The sequence below is a fragment of the Antechinus flavipes genome, chromosome 2 (assembly GCF_016432865.1).
Source record: "Antechinus flavipes isolate AdamAnt ecotype Samford, QLD, Australia chromosome 2, AdamAnt_v2, whole genome shotgun sequence".
In the NCBI taxonomy this organism is placed as follows: Eukaryota; Metazoa; Chordata; class Mammalia; order Dasyuromorphia; family Dasyuridae; genus Antechinus; species Antechinus flavipes.
In genome coordinates this window covers 142,225,986-142,245,512 of record NC_067399.1, presented here as the reverse complement: position 1 = coordinate 142,245,512, position 19,527 = coordinate 142,225,986, and the positions used below count along the sequence as shown (strand labels likewise).

The following is a 19,527-nucleotide window of genomic DNA, read 5'->3' as shown; positions in this document are numbered from 1 at the left end:
TGACAACTGGAAATATACCCCCAACTTTCCACAGGAGAACCTCCCACCCTTACCTTCTCACTTGGGATCCTCACTCATGGCCATCCCTCCTCTGCTGAGAGCTCCGTATACATCTCCATCCCAGTCTGTTGAGATATTCTGACATCTGGTTCTCCAATAACACCTTTATACTTCCTGCTGGGACACCCAATAATATGCCCCCATCCCTTCACCGTTGACACCGGACCAAGCCCTTGCACTGCCGCAGAGGACAGCCACTCTCGCTTTCTACCCCTCCACTCTGGAGACACCTTCTTCCACTCACACCCATTTTCTCTTTCTTGGCTCCGTGAAAGGAACTGGGATTCGCTGCTTTGATGCAGCCCTCTCCTCTCCTCCTGTTCTCGTGGAGAAGATGGAAATACGGTGGAGTGCAGACTCACACAATCACACGGACTCAAAGCTGGGTTGCATGGCCTGACTTGGAGAGTAGCTGTTAATGGTTCTTAAGAGTTCCCCGGGATCTGGGCTTGGTCCTCAGCTTTTAACAGTGACGGGGATAAAGCTCCCAGTGCTCTAGTCTGTCAAGGTCCCTCAGATCCTGACTCTGTCTTGCAGGGTTAGCTCCGCTTGTTGTCCCTTGCATAATACTCATTATTCAGTTCTGGGAACCACAGTTTAAGGACACTGATAATCTGGAGAGTCTGGGGAAGTAACCAGGATGAGGAAGGACCCTGAGACCAGGTCATGTGAGAATCGGCTGAAGGAACTGTGCATATTCAAGAAAAGTTTTGGGAAGAGAAAGGGACACATGATAGTCCTGAGGATTTGAAGGCTGTCATGGGATAGCGAGGTGGCACAAGGAAGAGAGCACCAGCTCTGGGGTCAGGAGGACCTGAGCTCAAATCTAGCCTCACACATTTGACCCTGGACAAATCACTTAATCCCGATTTCACCCCCTCCAAAAAAGGGGGTCATAGAGAAGAGGGATTGGATGAACATTTTAACCCCACAGGAGGAACAATTAAATTGTAAGCTCTTTGAGAGCTGGAAGTCCTTTGCTTTTCTTGCATCCCCACCACTTGGCACAGGGCCTGTCACTTTGTGGACACTAAATAAATACCGGCTGACTGACCAAGAGGGCTGAACCAGAAACAGGGTAGAAATGGCAGGCAAATTTAACTTCCATAGGAAAAATTTCCTAACAATTAGAGGATTGCCTCAAGAGACAGTGAGTCCTTCCTTAAAGGTCTTCAAGAAACATGTGGACAATTATTTGTTTTGTGCTAGGGATTCTCTTCCAGTTTGGTTTGTACCAAGTGTTGAAGTCCCTCAGTCTCTCAAATTCTATGATTGTTGTGTTCTGCACAAAGATGTGAAGAGTTTGGATTACAGAAAAATATCTTGGCTCCCCAGAATCCCAACACAGTCAGGAAAATTTCCAATCTGCCTTCCCAGCCTTATTCACCACTAAATTGATGCATGAATCCTCTCAGAAGTCAGACTGGATTTCGTCTCTGCCACACTTTGTTCATCCTGGTCTCTGCATCTCCCCAACAAGGTAACCCTTCCTCTCCTCCTAATATATCTGAATCCTGCTGAGCCTTGGGGGCCCATTGCTTCCCTAGAGAATATGGCTTATCTCAACAACTAGATTGAAATCTCCTAACGAGCCAAGAGCCAGTTTTAGGCTCTTCCTTTTCCTCATCATCTAGATTAGAGCTTTAAAAAATGTGGACATAAAAAATTTGATTTCTATCAGAGAAATTGAATGTCAGAGTTGGGAGAGACCTCAGAAATCTAACCCAGCCCTCTGATTGTACAGACAAGGAAACCAAGGTCTTGAGGAGACTGACTTATCCAAGATCGCACAACTAGTGTTTTGGCGCAGATAGAACAGGAACCTAACCCTCCAATTTATATAATAACAACAGTATTGTGAACAAAAACTTGAAATATTTAAAAGCTCTGATCAATCCAATGACCAATCTCAAAACCATAAGACTGATCATAAAAGTTGTTTTTTACTTCCTGACAAAGAATATGGACTCAGGACACAGAATGAGATATGGCTAAAGTGAGAATTTGTTTTGCCTGATTACATATGTTTGTTTTTCATTTCTTATCTTTTTTAAATGGGAAAAATAGGAAACATGAAGAGGAAACTTAGGGATAGGGTAACCCTTCCCTGTCCCCCCTCCCCCAAAAAAGGGGGAAGAAAAAGAAGCTAGAAGCATTAAAAAAAATGCACATAGAAGACAAAGAATCATGAACAAGCAAGATAGCCTTGAGAGTTACATGTTAAATTTATTACTTATTTTAAAGGAAAAACAAACTATGTAATAGGGATTCACAGTTTTACATACAATCTTCATATTCTGCTCTACTACATATATAGAAATATCAATTTGTCTGATGTACATCAAAAATTAAACAATGAGAAATAAAAATAAAATACTCCAACCTTCCCGATTCCCAGTTTAGAGCTGCTTCTACTCCTCCTCCCCACAAGTAGCTTCATAATCCAGTAGACAGAACACCGGAGTTAGAATAAGGAAGAATCGAATTAATATCTGATTTCTGACACCAACATGGGCAAGCCATTTAACTTTTCTGTGCCTCAGTTTTCTCCTCTGCAAGATGGGGATAATAGAAGTTACCACTATTATTATCCATTATACCAATCAATCTAGATGATATTTTTGTAAAGTATTTTGCAAACCTTCAAATGCTATTTAAATATTAGCTATTGTTAGAGAATACTATCTTCCTAAGGTGACTTGTTTTGCTCTCTCCCCTCACTCCATTATATCCTCAAACAAAACAAAAAACACCTCCACAGACCAAAGCATAAACAATCAAGATGGAGATCAGTATCTAGAGCAAAAGAAAACATGTCAGGGTAAAGAGGAGGCAGGTGTCCATGATGCTATTTTGGGTAAATTACTCAATCTCTCTTGATTAATTCTATCTGTGTAAAATGGAGATAACACTTTACCTCCTAGCAGATAGAAGCCTGGACAAAATGGCCTTCCCAACCAACTCTAGACTTTACATACAGAAGACACAGGGCCAAGTTGTCTGTGGGCTGTGCAAAGTTAAAGAATTCTCTCTCCCAAGAGCGGGATCTTGGAGTAAGAAATCTTGCCTGACATTCATGGGATCACAGGCAAAGGATTTTGTCTCTTTGAACTCCAGTTCCCTCATTTATAAAATGAAGACAATAGTAGGCTAACCTCTCTGGGTCACTGAAAGAACTGGATGAGGTAATGCATATAAACTTTAAAGCTTAAATTAAAGAGTTGTTGATTCTATTTGGGTTGAGTATGGACCTGTGGATTCATCCGTGTAGACCAGGGGTTGACTCTATATGGCATTCTCATCACTTTTCAACAGCTCTTCCATGTACTAAAGATAGCAGAGATAGAGTTAGAAGACAGCAGCATTTCCAGGGCCATACATGTTGTCATACCACAACATTTTTTAAAATTACCAGTTCATGCCTGTCGTGTCAAAACAAGAAGAGAAGCAAAAGGAAAAAAGTCTTTGTTAAGACTTTTTTGTTGTTCAGAGCCAAGATTGAAATTTTTCTGAAGATGAACTCCGAATAGTTGAAGACATCAGCTTTTGCTGCAAACTTGATAATGTTAATAAATTTAATCTAAAATTACAAGGCAAAATAGTGATGATGTGTGAAACTTACACTTTAGCAAAGTCAATTCGATGAAGACCAATAGTATTTGGAGATAGCTTGGTGTAGAGTGGATATTGTGCTGGGAATGGAGTCAGGAAGACTCATCTTGCACAGTTCAGACCTAATCTCAGACACTTATCGACTCAACACAAGTCATTTAACCCTGTTTGCCTCATTTCCTCATTTATAAAAATGAACTAGAGAAGAAAATGGCAAATCATGTCAGTATCTTTGCCAAGAAAAACCCAAAATGGGGTCACAAAGAGTAAAGCATGACCAAAACTAAACAATAACAAAATGCTGTTTGAATTACAAATAATATTAAGCTACTTTATACACTTCCTATACTGTCAAAAGTTGAAAGGAGATCTTCATTCCTATACAAATTTGAATAAAGTTCAAAATACAATGACTTTTTTCAGACCTTAATGAAAGTATAAAAGAAATTTCCATATTTCAAAGTCTATTTGGCTATGCAGTTGAGGAACTTCTACCAAATCTTCAATTGTAAATGATTAATCTGCAATGCAATGAGATGATATCAAGAGAATTTAATAAAATGATAAATGGCTTCCAATCGATAAATATGTTCGATTAAAATCATATGCTTGGGAATGTATATCAGTTTTTGGCTATCCATCCTTGTGTGAAAAGACATTTTCAAAGATTAAATGCATAAAATCACATTACAGACAAGCATATGCAACTGATTTTGATTATAGAGAATGCTAACATTGAACCCCAATTAAATGAAAATGTTATTTCCCCCAAAGGAATTTTATTCTTCTCATTGGAAAACCTGTTTAAAAAATTGTACTCAATTATTATTGTCATATTTTGAATTTCATCAAATTTTGGAAATTTGTTTTCTTGTTACATAAGAAGTACCTATAGAATACTTTAAGTAGATATTTTAGAACGTTCCACACACACTCTACAGCCTCTAAATTTTGTCCTTCTTTTTACTTTCAGCATGGAAAACACCTGGCAGGTAGATTTCACAGGAGCTTTTGGGTCACCTTATTTGTGATGGGCTGAATGGGATTGATAAAAGGCAGCTGTATAAACAGTGGATAAAGCTTTAGGCCTGAATTCAAATCCTTCTTCAGACACTTACTGTCTGAGTCTAGATAAATCACCACACTTTCTGCTTCAGTTTTCCCATCTGTAAAATGTAGACAATAATGGTACTTCTTTCACAGGATTGGAAGGTTAAGATGAGAATATTTGTAAATAACTTTGCAAATCTCATATAACTATAAAAATGAAATTATTATATTAACGTAGCTTAAAGGGCCCTGTTTTCCTTCACTGAGGTATGTGTATACAAGGTGTGTAACCACTAGAGTCTTCCCTGTTTTGTGACTGACTCAATCTCAAAATAAATACCCATGGGCCATGGAGAGCCACGTTTCCCAGTACCAAAAATGAGCTCTAGTTAAAAAAAAAGCTTTTCCCTTCACCCTGTGTGCCGTGACCCTTGAGGCTCCTACCCCTAGCCCGGCTGGGCCCAGCCCAGGGGGCATCACCCATTTGTTTGTTGTGGTTAAGGCCCAAAGGGAACGCTGTGAATTTGACTTCTGCCTGAGGCAAAAGGAAATCTGCATTTCTTCTTTTCTATGTTCACTGGGAGACACAGACTGTATACATGAATTGGGGGACAGTAAGTGGTTAAGAAATAGGGATTATATCATCCTTGGGGGATGGTGAACCAGAGAGAAGCTCCTGGGAGGCTGTGATTGGGCTCATTCTTCAATCCCCTCTGAAGGCACAAGTACAGGAACACACACACACACATCAGATTCCTAGCAAGATGTTAGGGTCCCAGGAATCATTCCTAGAATTCAAAGCCCTCCCAAAGCCGTCCAGGCCCAAGTAGGCACCTCTCTCCAAATTAAATATTGCTCCTCCCAACTCACCTGAAGCCTGGGGATTCCCAAGGGTAGAGACTCTATAAAACCTTGAAGACTGAGATTCAGAGAGGGTGTGGTGGGACCAATATCCCAAGGTCCAGCCCCAAGCAGGTTAGGCTAGTTTTCCTTTAAAAAGTACTGAAACTGTCCAGGAGACTTAATTGGCTTAGAGCATAAAAGGCTTGGGCAGTTGAAGTAGTTTCCTGGTGCCATAAGTACAAAAACTAGAGCAGGAATAGTCACTTGACTCCTCCCTTTAACTTCTGACAGATGGGTCATCATAGCCAAACCTGGCACTTATGTCTCTCTGAATGTGTCACATCTTCAATTAAAATCTTTTCCCTGAAATGTTTTACATAATTGCATGGGTATCACTGTTTATTGTCTCTTGGAGGAGAGGAAAGTAAAGATAGAACTCGAGGCTTGAAATAACTTTAAAAAAAAGTCCCCCTCATCTAAGTATCCTGCCCTGCCTAGGATATGAATGCCTTCATTTTCTTCTAATCTTAAATCCAAAGTTCTCGTCTCACTTTGTTCTGCTCTCGATTGGCCTGAGTCAGATCTGGCCAGGGAAGGTTATAAAGGCACCTGAGAGGGGTGATGGATGAACGTAGCCTGAGCCCGTAAAAAACCCTTCCTGAACGGTCCTCTGGGCTTGGGAAGGCCCTGCTTAGTTACCAGGGGACAAATGCTCCATCGGGCCTGTGCTGGGTATGTCTGCCATGACTCCTAGCCCACCTCCAGCTCTCACACACACACACCCGGAAAACATTACCAGCAGAGTAATTATCAATGTCATCTCATCTAGGCGAGTCTGTGATTGCCCCAGAATCCACCAGGGCAGCCCTCCCTCCTCCCCGGTCATCCCCGTTCTCTCCATGTTCCCCACTCACACATGGAAATTCTCTTTGCCCCATCCCTGTCAAATCGTGCCCCGCCCCTGAAGATGGGCAGGGGGGTTACTGTGGAGATCAGTCCCATGAGACCTCCATGGCAGGGCTCAAGTTCCCGGTAGGGAGCTTCTCCCTCTCAGGGAAAAGAACCAATGGCAGCCCCCCCAAAAAGCCTCAGAGTCAAAAAAGGTGTTCCAGGTTTATTATATAGTTTCTCCAAGGGGAGAACAGGTGCCATAGGAGGGGGAACGTACAGCCTGAGTCTTCCAGGACTCTGGGATTGGATTACTAACATTAAAGGCTGACTCCTTACTGGGAGCTCTGAGAAGACCAGAAGAGGGCCCTCCTTCCCATCTCTCCCCAGCCCTTTCCTAACTCAACTAGCAAAGAAAGGGAGGGAAAGCAAGATGGGACATGGGTAGGAAACCTCTTCCAGGTGGAAGCACTTGGTCCATTAAGTTAAGAAGGTGGTCCTTGGTCATGGAGATGGAGGGGGTAGGAGGGAGAGGAGGAGAAGCTATTTCTGGTCTTGATAAGGCTGGGAACTAGTCCTTGTGGAGGGGGCTGTTAGAGGGGTGTCTGTGAGTTGAGTGGAGAGTTATTCCAGGTCCCCCAAGGCAGGGAGGATGGGAAGAGCAGGCAGAGGGCTGGTGGTTGTGTCTGACACAGGATGGGGCCCCACAGAAGCTGCGGCATCCTGCAGACGCTCCTCCCCTCCCCCTCCATTCCCATCCTCCCTCAGGTCTTAGAGAAAGACCACAACAAAGCAGCTGTCAGCGGGCAGGCGGGTTAGCCGAGGAAGGGGAGGTTACAGAGAGAGCCCTTGTCAGCAGTGTCCTAACTGCAGCACCTCCCACTCCCATCCCTTCTCCCCACCCCCCACTCTGGGCTGGGCTTTCATAGGCAGAGCTCTGGGCTTGGTCCAGGCCGCCAAAGTGTCCATTCACACGGGGGCCACGTAGTTTCCTGGGAATGTTCCGAATTTCTGGGTCCTCCGGGAGACACCTGCGAGGAAAGAAACGGAAAAATGAAACCTGGGGAAGGGGGAGCCACACATCTTAATAATGATGGGGAGGATGGGTGTGGAACACTAGTGTCAGGCCTTTCTCTTGTGATAGTTTTGCTGAACTATTTATGTTTTAGCTTAAAATTATTTTTTATGGAGGGTGGCTCTCAGAAGTGAAGAGAGATAAATGAGAAATAAGAGCAATGTGAAAAGAAAATTATCAGTAAAATGTTATATTTTTAAGAAAATGTTATGGGAGTGGAGAAGATGGTAGAGGAAAAACAAACAAATCTTCTCAAGTATAGTCCTGGTGACAATGACCAGAAAAATTACTCTAGCCCACTTATCTCCATGGCAGCCGGAGGCGGAGGGTGCTTTCTAGCTTCTAACTCCTACCCCCTGGTGGCAGAAGTCTAGAAAGCAAGAAGCCGTCGTTAGACTCCAGCTAACTCATGCTACTTACAGTAACTGGTGGGGGATCTTGGAGACCCTCTCCTTTAACACTCTCGTTTTATCAGAGTCACTAGGGCCCAGAAAGATTAAGAACCAGGATCACACAATAAGTATCAGAGATAAAATCTGAAGCCTGGTCCTTGGATTCACAATCTGATGCCTTCTCTATCAAACCAGTTTCTCCCATCAATACACATCCAAATGCTAAGGGGTCAAAAGGGGTCCTCGAGGCATAAAGGAATGATCCCATCCATCCCTTCCTTTAGGAAAGTCCACATGCATCAAAGAGAGGGAAGGTAGTTTAGAGGAACTAGCTTTAAAGGGGAGTGAGGGTGGGGAGACAGGAGACCAGGGTTCCAGTCCTGACTTTGCCATTTACTTTCTATGTGACTTGGGACAGGTCCCTTTACCCTTCTGTCTCTCAACTTCCGGGTCCATAAAATGAAAGGGTTTTTACTAAATGACCTTAGAAATTCCTCACAGCTTTTTTGCATTTTATGTTTCCAGATGTTAAAGTCCACTTCAAAGTATCTAGTCTCATACCACCCTAAGGTTTGGGTCTTTCACGGATAAATCAAATAATTTTGTAGATGGGAAAGCAGTTCAACTCAGATATAAACATTTTTCCTTTGAGGGAGAATACTGAGATTAACAAACATGATCAGAATCCAAGAACTGCAGCAGTCATTTGAAAATGCATCCTTTCTGAAAACTAATAAGTGGTCACTGTGAAGAACTCCAAAAAAGAGGAATCCACTATCTTACCAAGTAGCCCATTCCCTATTTGGATCATTCTGACAGTTTTTCCTGACATTAAGTCTAAATTTATTTATTTTTGCATCCTCTATCCCTTCCTCTTAGTTTTGTCTCTACAATCAAACAGGACAATTCTAATTTTTCTTCCATTTAATAGCTCTTCAAAAACTTGAAGACAGCGATCATAGCCTCATTGAGTTCTCTATTCTCCAGCGAAATTATCATCCAGTTCCTTTAACTCATTCCTATAGGTCATAGACTGTTCTGATTGCTGAGTTCTAGGCATTCTCTGTCTTCTATCTTTCTGTCTGTCTCTCTCTTTCCTTCCTTTCTGTATATTTTTGTGTTTGTACAAAATATATTAAATTTAAAAAAAAAAAAAAAGAAAGATCTGCAGGTTTTAGTGTACCACAAATACCATATGGACAAACAGTTTTAATGGAGCAGTCAAGAAAGTTAGGGTTATCTTAGGTTGCACAGCTTCTAGCAATGAGGAAGTGGGAGCCACCCCTGTACTCTGCCCTGGTCAGACCACTATCTAAAGTCTTATCTACAGTGCTGGGCACTCAGCACTGAATTTTAGGAAGGATAGTCAGTCATCTCCCTTCTTTCCTTAGCAGCAACATGGAATAAGAAGAAGCAGTAACAGATATAGCACTGACTCTAAAGGCAGGAAAATCTGGTTCAGAGTCTTCCTCAGATAGCTACTAGCTTTGTGAGCCTCTGTGACTTAACCTCTCTAGGTTTAATCAATAAAAAAGGAAATTAAAAAAAAAAAAAAAAGGAAAGCTAACTTAATGGCCTCTAAAGGCCAGTTCTAATCTATGAGGAAGAGCACTACACATTCAGAATACTAGAAAACAAGATTTCTAAGTCAATTAGTTTTGTTTTGTTTTTTAATAATCTCTCATCCCCTTTATTACAAGAGAAGCCTTAAACAGTGTTCTAACTCCATGATCCAAAATTAAGATGCTTCTTATCACAACCTCTAGCTTCTCATTTCTCCAAATGAATGAGTGAGTTTATCTGATTCACTCTTGCATCTTTGTCTTCACTAGATCTGCTAGTTATTTTATTTTTCCCAAGCCGTCAATTCTTTTCTGGCTTTACATCTCACCTATGGCCCTCCCCCCTCTAGCAAAAGCTATACCTTCTGCCTAGCTAATCAATTCAATGTCTTCTCTCAAATCTCTTCTCTCTTGGTCTGATCACTGCTCATCCCTTGGCAAATCCCACCTTGGGTACCTCCAAAAGTTATCTCCACCACTCTATTCATCTTTTACAAACATTGATAAAAGTGAACATTGAAGGAAGTCAAACAACTGTGCTTCGCAAATGCTACAGGTGAATGTAATCTTATCTCAAATAGAATCTCACTGGTTTATGGCAATCTTTGTATATTTCTTTAATTGATTTTCTATCACACTCCCAACAGCAGCTCCTCCATACCTTTTCAAGCTTTCTCCAGGAGTGTCAAACTCACATTGAGTCAATGATTCCAAAACCAGATTACCAAAATAAACTAACACACAGACAGAAATAATGTAAATTTGTGGTTTTCTAAATCAATAAGGAAGAAGATGTTTCTATTTGAGTTTGATACCACTGTTCTACCCTTCCTTTTCAGCAAAAGCTCTTATCTTACCAAGAAAATATAGGCCATCTAATGTGAAGGCCCTTCTCTGGTAGCTTTTTTTCTTGACATGATTTCTTTCTATTTATGATCTTATGCTCCCATCTTCTCTAGCACAGTGCCCTTTCGACTATCTCAGTGCCATCTTTTATTTTTCATTTCCATAAATTAAGTGGTTTCTTTGCTTCTTCCTACAAATGCATTCAACTCTTTATCAAAAAATTTTCAAGGGACCCTGTCATCCTCTCAAGTTATCACTCTATCCTTCTCCTTCCTTTCACAATTATTCTCCAAAAATACTTTTGCATTGGTTGCCTTTACTTCCTACTTACTTCTCAAGCCCTTACAAATTTGGTTTTTGATCTCATAATTCAATTAAACAACTCTCTCCAAGATTCTTCTCTCTTAATTTCTAAATTCAATAGCCTTTTCTCTATGTCTTTTCTGCATTATTTGATACTGTATGACACTACTTCTTTCTGGATACGTCTCCTCCCAGGGCTTTTGTAGCACTGTTTATTCTGATTTTCTCAACACCTCCTCTTTTGGTGAGCTTATTCATTCTTATAGATTCAATGACCATTTCCATGCAAATAAATTCCAGTTCTATATATTCATCTCTAAGCTTCTCTTGAAGTTTAATTCCATACCACTAATTGCTTGTTAGCTCCAATGGAATGCCAAGTGGACACCTCAATTCAACATAGCTACAAAGAAACTTATAACATTTACCCTTAAGCCCCACTCCTCATCAGAACTTTTCTCTATTATGGACATCATTCTCCCCAACAAGTTCACAACCTTACAAGTAATCCTTAACTCTTCTCTCTCCCCCATTCCCCACATTCAATCAACATTTCCAAGACTAGACAATTCTATGTCCATAATATATTTCATATCTCCTTCTTTTTCCCTAATATGTTCAGGCTTTCATTGCCTCTCAGCTAGACCACTGCAATGGCCTCCTGATGGAACTCTCAGTTTCCAGGCTCTCTTTTTTTCAAGCCACTCTCCATATAGTTGTCAACATAATCTTCCTAAAGCACAAGCCTGACCATGGCATTCTCCTACTCCAAATCTTCAGTGGCTCCCTTTCATTTCTACAATGAAATACAAGCTTTTCAGTGTGGCTTTTAAAGTCTTAACAATCTAGTTTGAGCACATCCTTCCAAGATTATGACAATAGCCCTGCCCTCCACACTTTATGTTCCAGTTGAAGTGGCTGACTTGATACTCTCTGATCTCATTTCAACGTGGAATATTTTACTTCTACTTCCTAGAATTCTTAATTTCCTTTAAGGTTCAGATTGTGCCTTAGTTCCAATAGAAAGTCTTCCTCCCTCCTCCCCCTTAATTCTTCATCAAATTATCTTGTAAATATTTATTTGTTCATATATTTTCTCCCTTCAGTGATATTAATCAATCAACAGGTATTGACAAAGTGCTTTTTAGATGCCAGCCAAGAGAGTTATATTTCCTCAGCCAGACTGTGAAATCCTTAAGGTTAGTGACTGTATGTTATTCTTCTCTAAAATCTGCTCTGAGCCAAGTTCAGGGTTGGACAAATACTCAATACTTGATAATGGGTTAAACACTTAAAGTTTTCCATGGAAAGTTACCATGTTGTATAAAAAAATGATTAATAATCATAACAAAGACCAACATTTATTTAGCAAGTTAAGATATTATAAAGTATATGTGTGTGTATGTACATACACATATATATGTGCTTTATAACTACATATATTTGTGTATGTGTAGATATGTAGATAAATAGATAGATATACATACACGCACATGTATTTAATCCTTTGAACTTTGGAAGGTTATGTACTATTATTTCCATTTTACAGGTGAGGAAACATCTTGGAGATGTTGGGACTTGCTCAGGGTCACACAATAAATACCAAGTCATCATTACAAATTAAATCAAGATTCAATCGATATTCATTTAACTTTACTTATTAATTAATAAATAACCAAAATAACTGCCAATCACATAACATTTTAAAATTTCCAAAGCACTTTACATAACAAGCTTGTCAGGTAAGTGCTACCTATTTTGGGCATGAGGGCATGGAACATTGCTTTCATCAGAAAAGGTCATCCTAGAAAGAATACTTCCTCTACTAATCCATACTGAATTGTACTCTAGTATTTTGGGTTGTTCCCCAGTTACACAGTAAAGTTTCCTTTAAGAGACTCTACAATTGTCTATATCAGAAAAAAAGCCCAGTGCTCAAGTTTTTAAAGAGAGCTGCCTGGGGAATTGAGATGTTAAAATGATTTGTCCCCAAAACAGCCAACAACTTTAATAATATAGTGTTTGACAAACCCAAAGACCCCAGGTTTTTGGGATAAGAACGCATTATTTGACAAAAATTGCTGGGAAAATTGGAAATTAGTATGGCAGAAACTAGGCATTGACCCACACTTAACACCCATCAAGATAAGGTCAAAAATGGGTTCATGACCTAGGCATAAAGAATGAGATTATAAATAAATTAGAGGAACATAGGATAGTTTACCTGTGGAAGAGGAAGGAATTTATGACCAAAGAAGAACTAGAGATCATTACTGATCACAAAATAGAAAAATTTGATTATATCAAATTGAAAAGTTTTTGTATAAACAAAACAAATGCAGATAAGATTAGAAGGGAAACAATAAACTGGGAAAACATTTTTACCGTCAAAGGTTCTGATAAAGGCCTCATTTCCAAAATATATAGAGAATTGACTCTAATTTATAAGAAATCAAGCCATTCTCCAATTGATAAATGGTCAAAGGATATGAATGGACAATTCTCAGACAAAGAAATTGAAACTATTTATAGACATATGAAAATATGCTCCAAATCATTATTAATCAGAGAAATGCAAATTAAGACGACTCTGAGATACCACTACACACCTGTCAGATTGGCTAGAGTGACAAGGAAAGATAAAGTGAAATGTTGGAGGGGATGTGGGAAAACAGGGACACTGATACATTGTTGGTGGAATTGTGAACACATCCAGCCATTCTGGAGAGCAATTTGGAACTATGCTCAAAAAGTTATCAAGCTGTGCATACCCTTTGATCCAGCAGTGTTTCTACTGGGCTTATATCCCAAAGAGATACTAAAGAAAGGAAAGGGACCTGTATGTGCCAAAATGTTTGTGGCAGCCCTGTTTGTAGTGGCCAGAAACTGGAAAATGAATGGATGCCCATCAATTGGAGAATGGCTGGGTAAATTGTGGTATATGAACATTATGGAATATTATTGTTCTGTAAGGAATGACCAGCAGGATGAATACAGAGAGGACTGGCGAGACTTACATGAACTGATGCTAAGTGAAATGAGCAGAACCAGGAGATCATTATATACCTCAACAATGATACAGTTTGAGGATGTATTCTGATGGAAGTGGATCTCTTCTACAAAGAGATCTAACTCAGTTTCAATTGATCAAGGATGGACAGAAGCAGCTACACCCAAAGAAAGAACACTGGGAAATGAATGTAAACTGCTTGCATTTTTGTTTTTCTTCCCGGGTTATTTTTACCTTCTGAATCCAATTCTCCCTGTGCAACAAGAGAACTGTTCAGTTCTGCACACATATATTGTATCTAGGATATACTGTAACCTATTTAACATGTAAAGGACTGCTTGCCATCGGGGGGAGGGGGTGGAGAGAGGGAGGGGAAAAATCGGAACAGAAGTGAGTGTAAGGGATAATGCTGTAAAAAATTACCCTTGGCATGGACTCTGTCAATAAAAAGTTATTAAAAAAAAAGATTTGTTCCAAGTCAGCAAGTACATTAGAATATAAACTCTTGAGTAGGGATCCTTTCTTAGTAGCTCCAAGCGGCAGAAGAAGATGGTCAAGCTTCTGCACTTCAGTTTCCTCCACCTAGCTCAAAGGCATTGTAAGGATTAGATGGCTTGAGAGGAATGCTTTGAAAGATGCTCCTTATATCTATATCATATTTGAAAGATGCTATTTATATATCTTCTCAATGGGCAGCAAAGGGAAAGCATTTGGAACTGAAAATTACAAAGAAACAACAAAAAAAGAAAAAGAAAAAGAAAGATGCTACAGAAACGTAAGACCTTTCCTGTCACTTTCCTGGAACTGAATGGCCTTGGCCCCTGAATGTTGACAAACTGGTGCAAGTGAAGGCTGGTCCCAGTCTCACCGGGCCCACCTCCAGGTGCTGACACCAACAAGAGTCCCTCCCACCCCCAGGCCGTACCTACAAACCAGCCATCGTCACACTGCTGCATGACATCCACCTGGTCTCCTTCCCGAAGCTCCAATTCATCTTCATTCTGGGGCCAATAGCGATATACTGCCCGGTACCTAAGGGAGGAGACTGCCGCAGTGACCACGAGCATCTTTATCTTTCCCCATTCCACTCAACATCACTTAACAGACCTTTTCTCTCCCTGTACATTCTCTTTTACACTTTCTTTTGTGAAAACTCAAAGAATTTGTTCTCCCCCTTCCAAACCCAACCCATCCCAAGCCTCTCTCTTCCAGGAAGTCTTCTTCCCTGAGCCACACTGACCCCTTTCTCTCTCCTTTCTCAAAAATCTGTGTCAATCATTTCAAGGCAAATAAATACAGAATCACAGATGTTCTTTGCTGGAAGGGACCTCAGAGATCATTTAATCCAACCTCTAATTTTATAGATAAACTTAGGCCTAGAGAAGAAATGTGATTTGTGTAAAGGAGAGTCAGAAATCTCTTATCATCCACAGCCAAAAGCAATAATATTATAAATAAATTCATATGTATATAGCACATTTGTCCTCTGTCTTTTCACTTTTCCCTCTGGGTTAGGGATTAGCAAACTATGGCCCATGGGCCAAATGTATCCATCACCTGTCTTTGCTGGCCTCCAAGCTAAAAATGGCTTTTATGGTTTTTGATTGCTGAATTTGGTCCAGAGGCCATAGTTTGCTGACCCCATATCTAGATTAAAATATTCCTGAAAGAACAAAGATTACCTCATACATCACTATTGTCTTCTACATCTCCCAAATCAGAGGGTCGGGTTTACTTGTTGAATTGAATTATATTTAGCTTCCTCAGTGGCCCTGAGTATGAAAGTCTCTACTCATTGGACCACATGCCCTATAACATTTCCCACCCCCATCTGATTTATTTCTCAACTCATATAGACCAGGTGAAGATCCTCAGGGTTTCTGATCAAAACAGAACTAATTACTATTTACAATCTCACCGAATGGGTGTTAAATCAATCAATCTGAGATCTGCTAATGCCATAGTTTAAAAAGATAAAATTCTCCCACTGCATCCACGGCAATTTCCTGCTATCCTGATTTACGTTTTACCACTGGACCCAGAGGGCTTTAAAGAGAGTGAGATTGGTGACTTTGCACAGTCCCACCCCACTTGCAAGCAGTGATGTCACCTTTCTGGTATCATGGTTCTCTTCAAGAACAAAAAACAAAAAAACATTAACTCACGGGGTCCAGTGAATATTAGAGGATCCGGAAGAGGAAGAAGAAGGGTCTTGATGAGGGCTGGGATCCCAGTGATAGGTTGGTAATGTCCTGGAGACACCAAGACCCTGAGGACCAATAATGAGAAAAGCATGGGCTATTTTGAAGCATGTGTATGTGCAGGTAGACAAGAGACTACCTTTCAGCAATGCTGAAAGGATTTTCAAAGGATGCTATGGCTTAAAGAGAATAATTGCATCTTAAACCCCTTTCAATACATTTTTACACAGTGACTTGCTTTATTCAAATCATGACCTCAAAAAATGTTTAGGGTTTTATTATCCCTGCTTTACATATTGGTAACTGAGGCACGAACATCTAAAATGCTTAGATTTTTAGGAAATGATGAAATAACTCCATTTTATCTATCCATTGGCCCTTTGGAAGCTACTCTGGACATGGAATGGTATGAGTGTAGTTTTGCTAATGTTCAATAGTTTCAACCATATCCTGATTCTTCAAGATCCCATTTGTGGTTTTCTTTCCTTTTTTGGGGAGGCAACAGGAGTTAAGTGACTTGCCCAAGGTCACACAGCTAGGAAGCATTAAGTGTCTAGACCAGATTTGAACTCAGGTCCTCCTGACTTCAGGCCTGTGGTTTTCTTGACAAAGATCCAGGAGCCATTTTCTTTTCCAGCTCATTTCACAGATGAGGAAACTGAGGCAAACAGGAATAAGTGACTTGCTGAGGGGCAAGTAAGGATTAAGGCTCCTTTATAGCTGGCATTCTCTCACTGCTCCTGCCTGCCTAAAGTGATTTCTGGTTCAGGTTCTATCATAGACTAAGGGCAAACAAAGGAAGGTGGAGCAGGATGCAAGGTCCCAAATCATCCCATTCCTGTTTGTCCGATTTGCTATGTTTAGAGTAATTAAAATGCCTGTTTATTTATATGAAAATATAATATGACATAAAAGGATCAGAAAAAACTTAATTGAAATCCAGTTCAACAGAAATACAAGGCTAAGATAATATGGTCTCTGTAGAGGGTGAAAATCTTGCATAATTAATAGTCACCATCAGCACCCTACAAAAAGATTTCAATTTGTCAAAGTGTCTTGTTTGTTTTGAGAACCATATTCTAACTCCACTCCAAGCTCCAACATACACAGATTGGTTTTCATTACTCTGCTCAAACACAATTACCATCCACTCCCATTGGGCTATTTTGTACTCCATGGTCTACCTAGAATAAACATCCTATTTTACCCTCCCAGCTAGAGAAATAGGGAAAGAAGCAGATTTCTTATGTCTAAAGAGGGGATTTCTCCCTGATTTAGGATGCCTCCTTCTCTCTCTCTTTTTTTTGCTGAGGCAATTGGGGTTAAGTGACTTGCCCAGGATCACACAGCTAGGAAGTGTTAAGTGGCGGAGGTCATATTTGAACTCAGGTCCTCCTGATTTCAGGGCTGGTGCTCTATCCACTGCACCACCTAGCTGCCTCAGGATGCCTCGTTCTCTTGATGAGAAATTGGGAGTCACCTGGGTTTGAGGTCTGGATGGAGAAGTCCGTGAGGAAGGTTCCTGGGTGCTGGAACGAAAGGCCAAACCAGTTCGATAGGGAGAGGTTCGGCCCCCCCAGTCAGTGGTGTCGGCTGTGCTTTGGGGTACAGAGGGGGAACCAGATGGCCTTGCTTGTCGAGAGGTGCCCAGGCGTGGGGACCCCGGGACTTGGGAGCCAGCCAGGGTCAGGTGGGTGGGGGTTGGGCCATCTTCGCAGACCTTGACCCTGGGTTCCTTGGAGACTTGGATGTAGTTAGCAGGGAAGATGCCCTGTCGTCCAGTCCCTGAGATGCGGCCCTCGTACCAGTTTTCATCCACTTTTCTTATCAGGCAGATACGCTCACCCTGCGGGGAGCGGAGAAACGAAAAGGAGCTTTCAATCAAATCTTTCCTTCATGAGTCTTCCTCTCCCAGTCAGGCAAACTAACATCCCCAAAACATTCCACCCCTTTCCCATCTCAGGCATTTCCCCACCTGAAGTTCCTTGCCCAATTCTAGTCCAAATTGTTATCTTTTTTACCTGGTACTCTTCGCTACCCAACCAGATTATGTGAGTTTGTTGTGGATAAACATTTTTATTGAGGGGGAGGGGAACCTGATAGGGCAGCTAGATAAAGCAGTGGACCTAACATAGTTGTGTGACCCTTAACCCTGGGGATTGCCTCCAAAAAACAAAAAAAGAAAAGAAAAAAGAAACTGATAAGGAAAAAAAAAAACATTTAGAAACTTATAGCTTTTTTTTGTTTTCTCCCTAATGTCCACCTCATAGCAAGTTCTCAACACATGTTGATTGTTTAAAGTGGAGAGACCAAAAGAAAGGGCTTTAGAAGTTCCTTAGAACTTTTTATGCCTCTTTCTCCTTCCTATTTCCCTTCTTCTCTCCATCTTTCCTCTATTTTCAAATCCCTTTCTTGCTATTATACTTTTTTCTGTTTTCTCTTCTAGCCTCCTTCAATCTTCCTGTCTCCTCCCACTTCCCCTTTACCCAAATATCAAATTATATTTGTTGTTTACGGTTATATCTTCACTATAAAAATCGATCCAGAAAGAAGTCTTAGTTTCTGCCCTTTAGATACTTACAGCCCATAAGAAATGTGGTTCTGAAGCCAGGCACAACAGGGAAGGAAAATATTTTATCCAAACAAGTCAGGAAAGGACAAGTTTCAAATATGGGGAAGGTTGTTTTGACTATTATTTTCTGCCCTCTCCCCTTCCCAATTCTGACATTCACCTAAAAGTTCCCTTGCCTTTCACCCCTTCTCCCTCTCAACAAGTGGCTCACTCACCTTTCGGAAGGATAGCTCCACTTCCAGATCCCCCTTGAAGTTGTACTGGGCTACAGCCTCTCCATATTCCAGTACCTGGTAGGTTGGGGGTTTGATGGGCTTTGGGATCTCGTTTGGGGGCAGCACCTAGAAGAAATAAAAGGGAAGAAGGAAAGGTCAAAGGTTCCTAAATCAACCACCCATTATATGAGGCGAGTAGGTGGCCCATGGATAAGAGTGCTGGATCTAGAATCGGGAAGACCTGAATTCAAATCCAGCCTCAGATACTTACTAGCTGTGTGACCCTGCACAAGTCATTTAACCCTGTTTGCCTCAATTTCCTCATCTGTAAAATAAGCTGAAGAAGGAAATGGCAAAGCACTTCAGTATCAAGAAAATCCCCAAAGGGTCACGCAATCAAAAACAACTAAACCATAACAACATTTACTGAACATGTGCTTGGGGATTCACAGCAAGGAGTTACACTTCATTATATCATCATTTACTTTGGACCATAAAGTTTATAAAGTACTTCGCAGGCATCTCATCTGATTGTCATAAAATCTTATGATATAGGTATTATCTCCTTTTACAAATGAAGAAACTGAGGCTGATCATGGTTGTGATATAATTAGCAGATAATAGCTAGCATTTAATTGAGATATTATTCAAATCCACTCCTTCCTGACTTCAAATCTAGCCCTCGCTTCATTATTTCATCCCATCTCTTGGAAGGAGACAACCTAAGACTTGGCCAGAGGTGGGCCAGTGCCAGTTTTTGGAAGCTCTCAAGAGCCAACTGTTAAATTTTCAGGGTGGACATTTATTTACGTCTCAGAAATCAATACAAATTAGAACCTGATTTGTTGCTCTGTTGAATATTTAAGAAAGTGACTGAAAAAATGTTTACAATGCAAAT

At 40.7% G+C, this 19,527-nt stretch overlaps 1 protein-coding gene across 4 annotated transcripts in view; it reads right to left on the bottom strand.

Annotated features, from left to right (window-relative positions):
• Window positions 1-6,664: 6,664 nt before the first annotated feature.
• The window catches only part of SORBS3 (sorbin and SH3 domain containing 3), a 36,347-nt gene continuing 23,484 nt past the window's right edge, over window positions 6,665-19,527 (bottom strand). For all 4 annotated transcript variants that reach the window (XM_051975699.1, XM_051975698.1, XM_051975700.1 and 1 more), the window contains 5 exons: window positions 18,630-18,755; window positions 17,323-17,688; window positions 15,807-15,910; window positions 14,567-14,673; window positions 6,665-7,484 (listed from right to left, as the gene is read on the bottom strand). In XM_051975699.1, coding sequence (XP_051831659.1) covers window positions 7,423-7,484; window positions 14,567-14,673; window positions 15,807-15,910; window positions 17,323-17,688; window positions 18,630-18,755 — 765 coding nt within the window. In that variant the 3' untranslated portion in view covers window positions 6,665-7,422. The remainder of the gene's footprint in view (window positions 7,485-14,566; window positions 14,674-15,806; window positions 15,911-17,322; window positions 17,689-18,629; window positions 18,756-19,527) is intronic.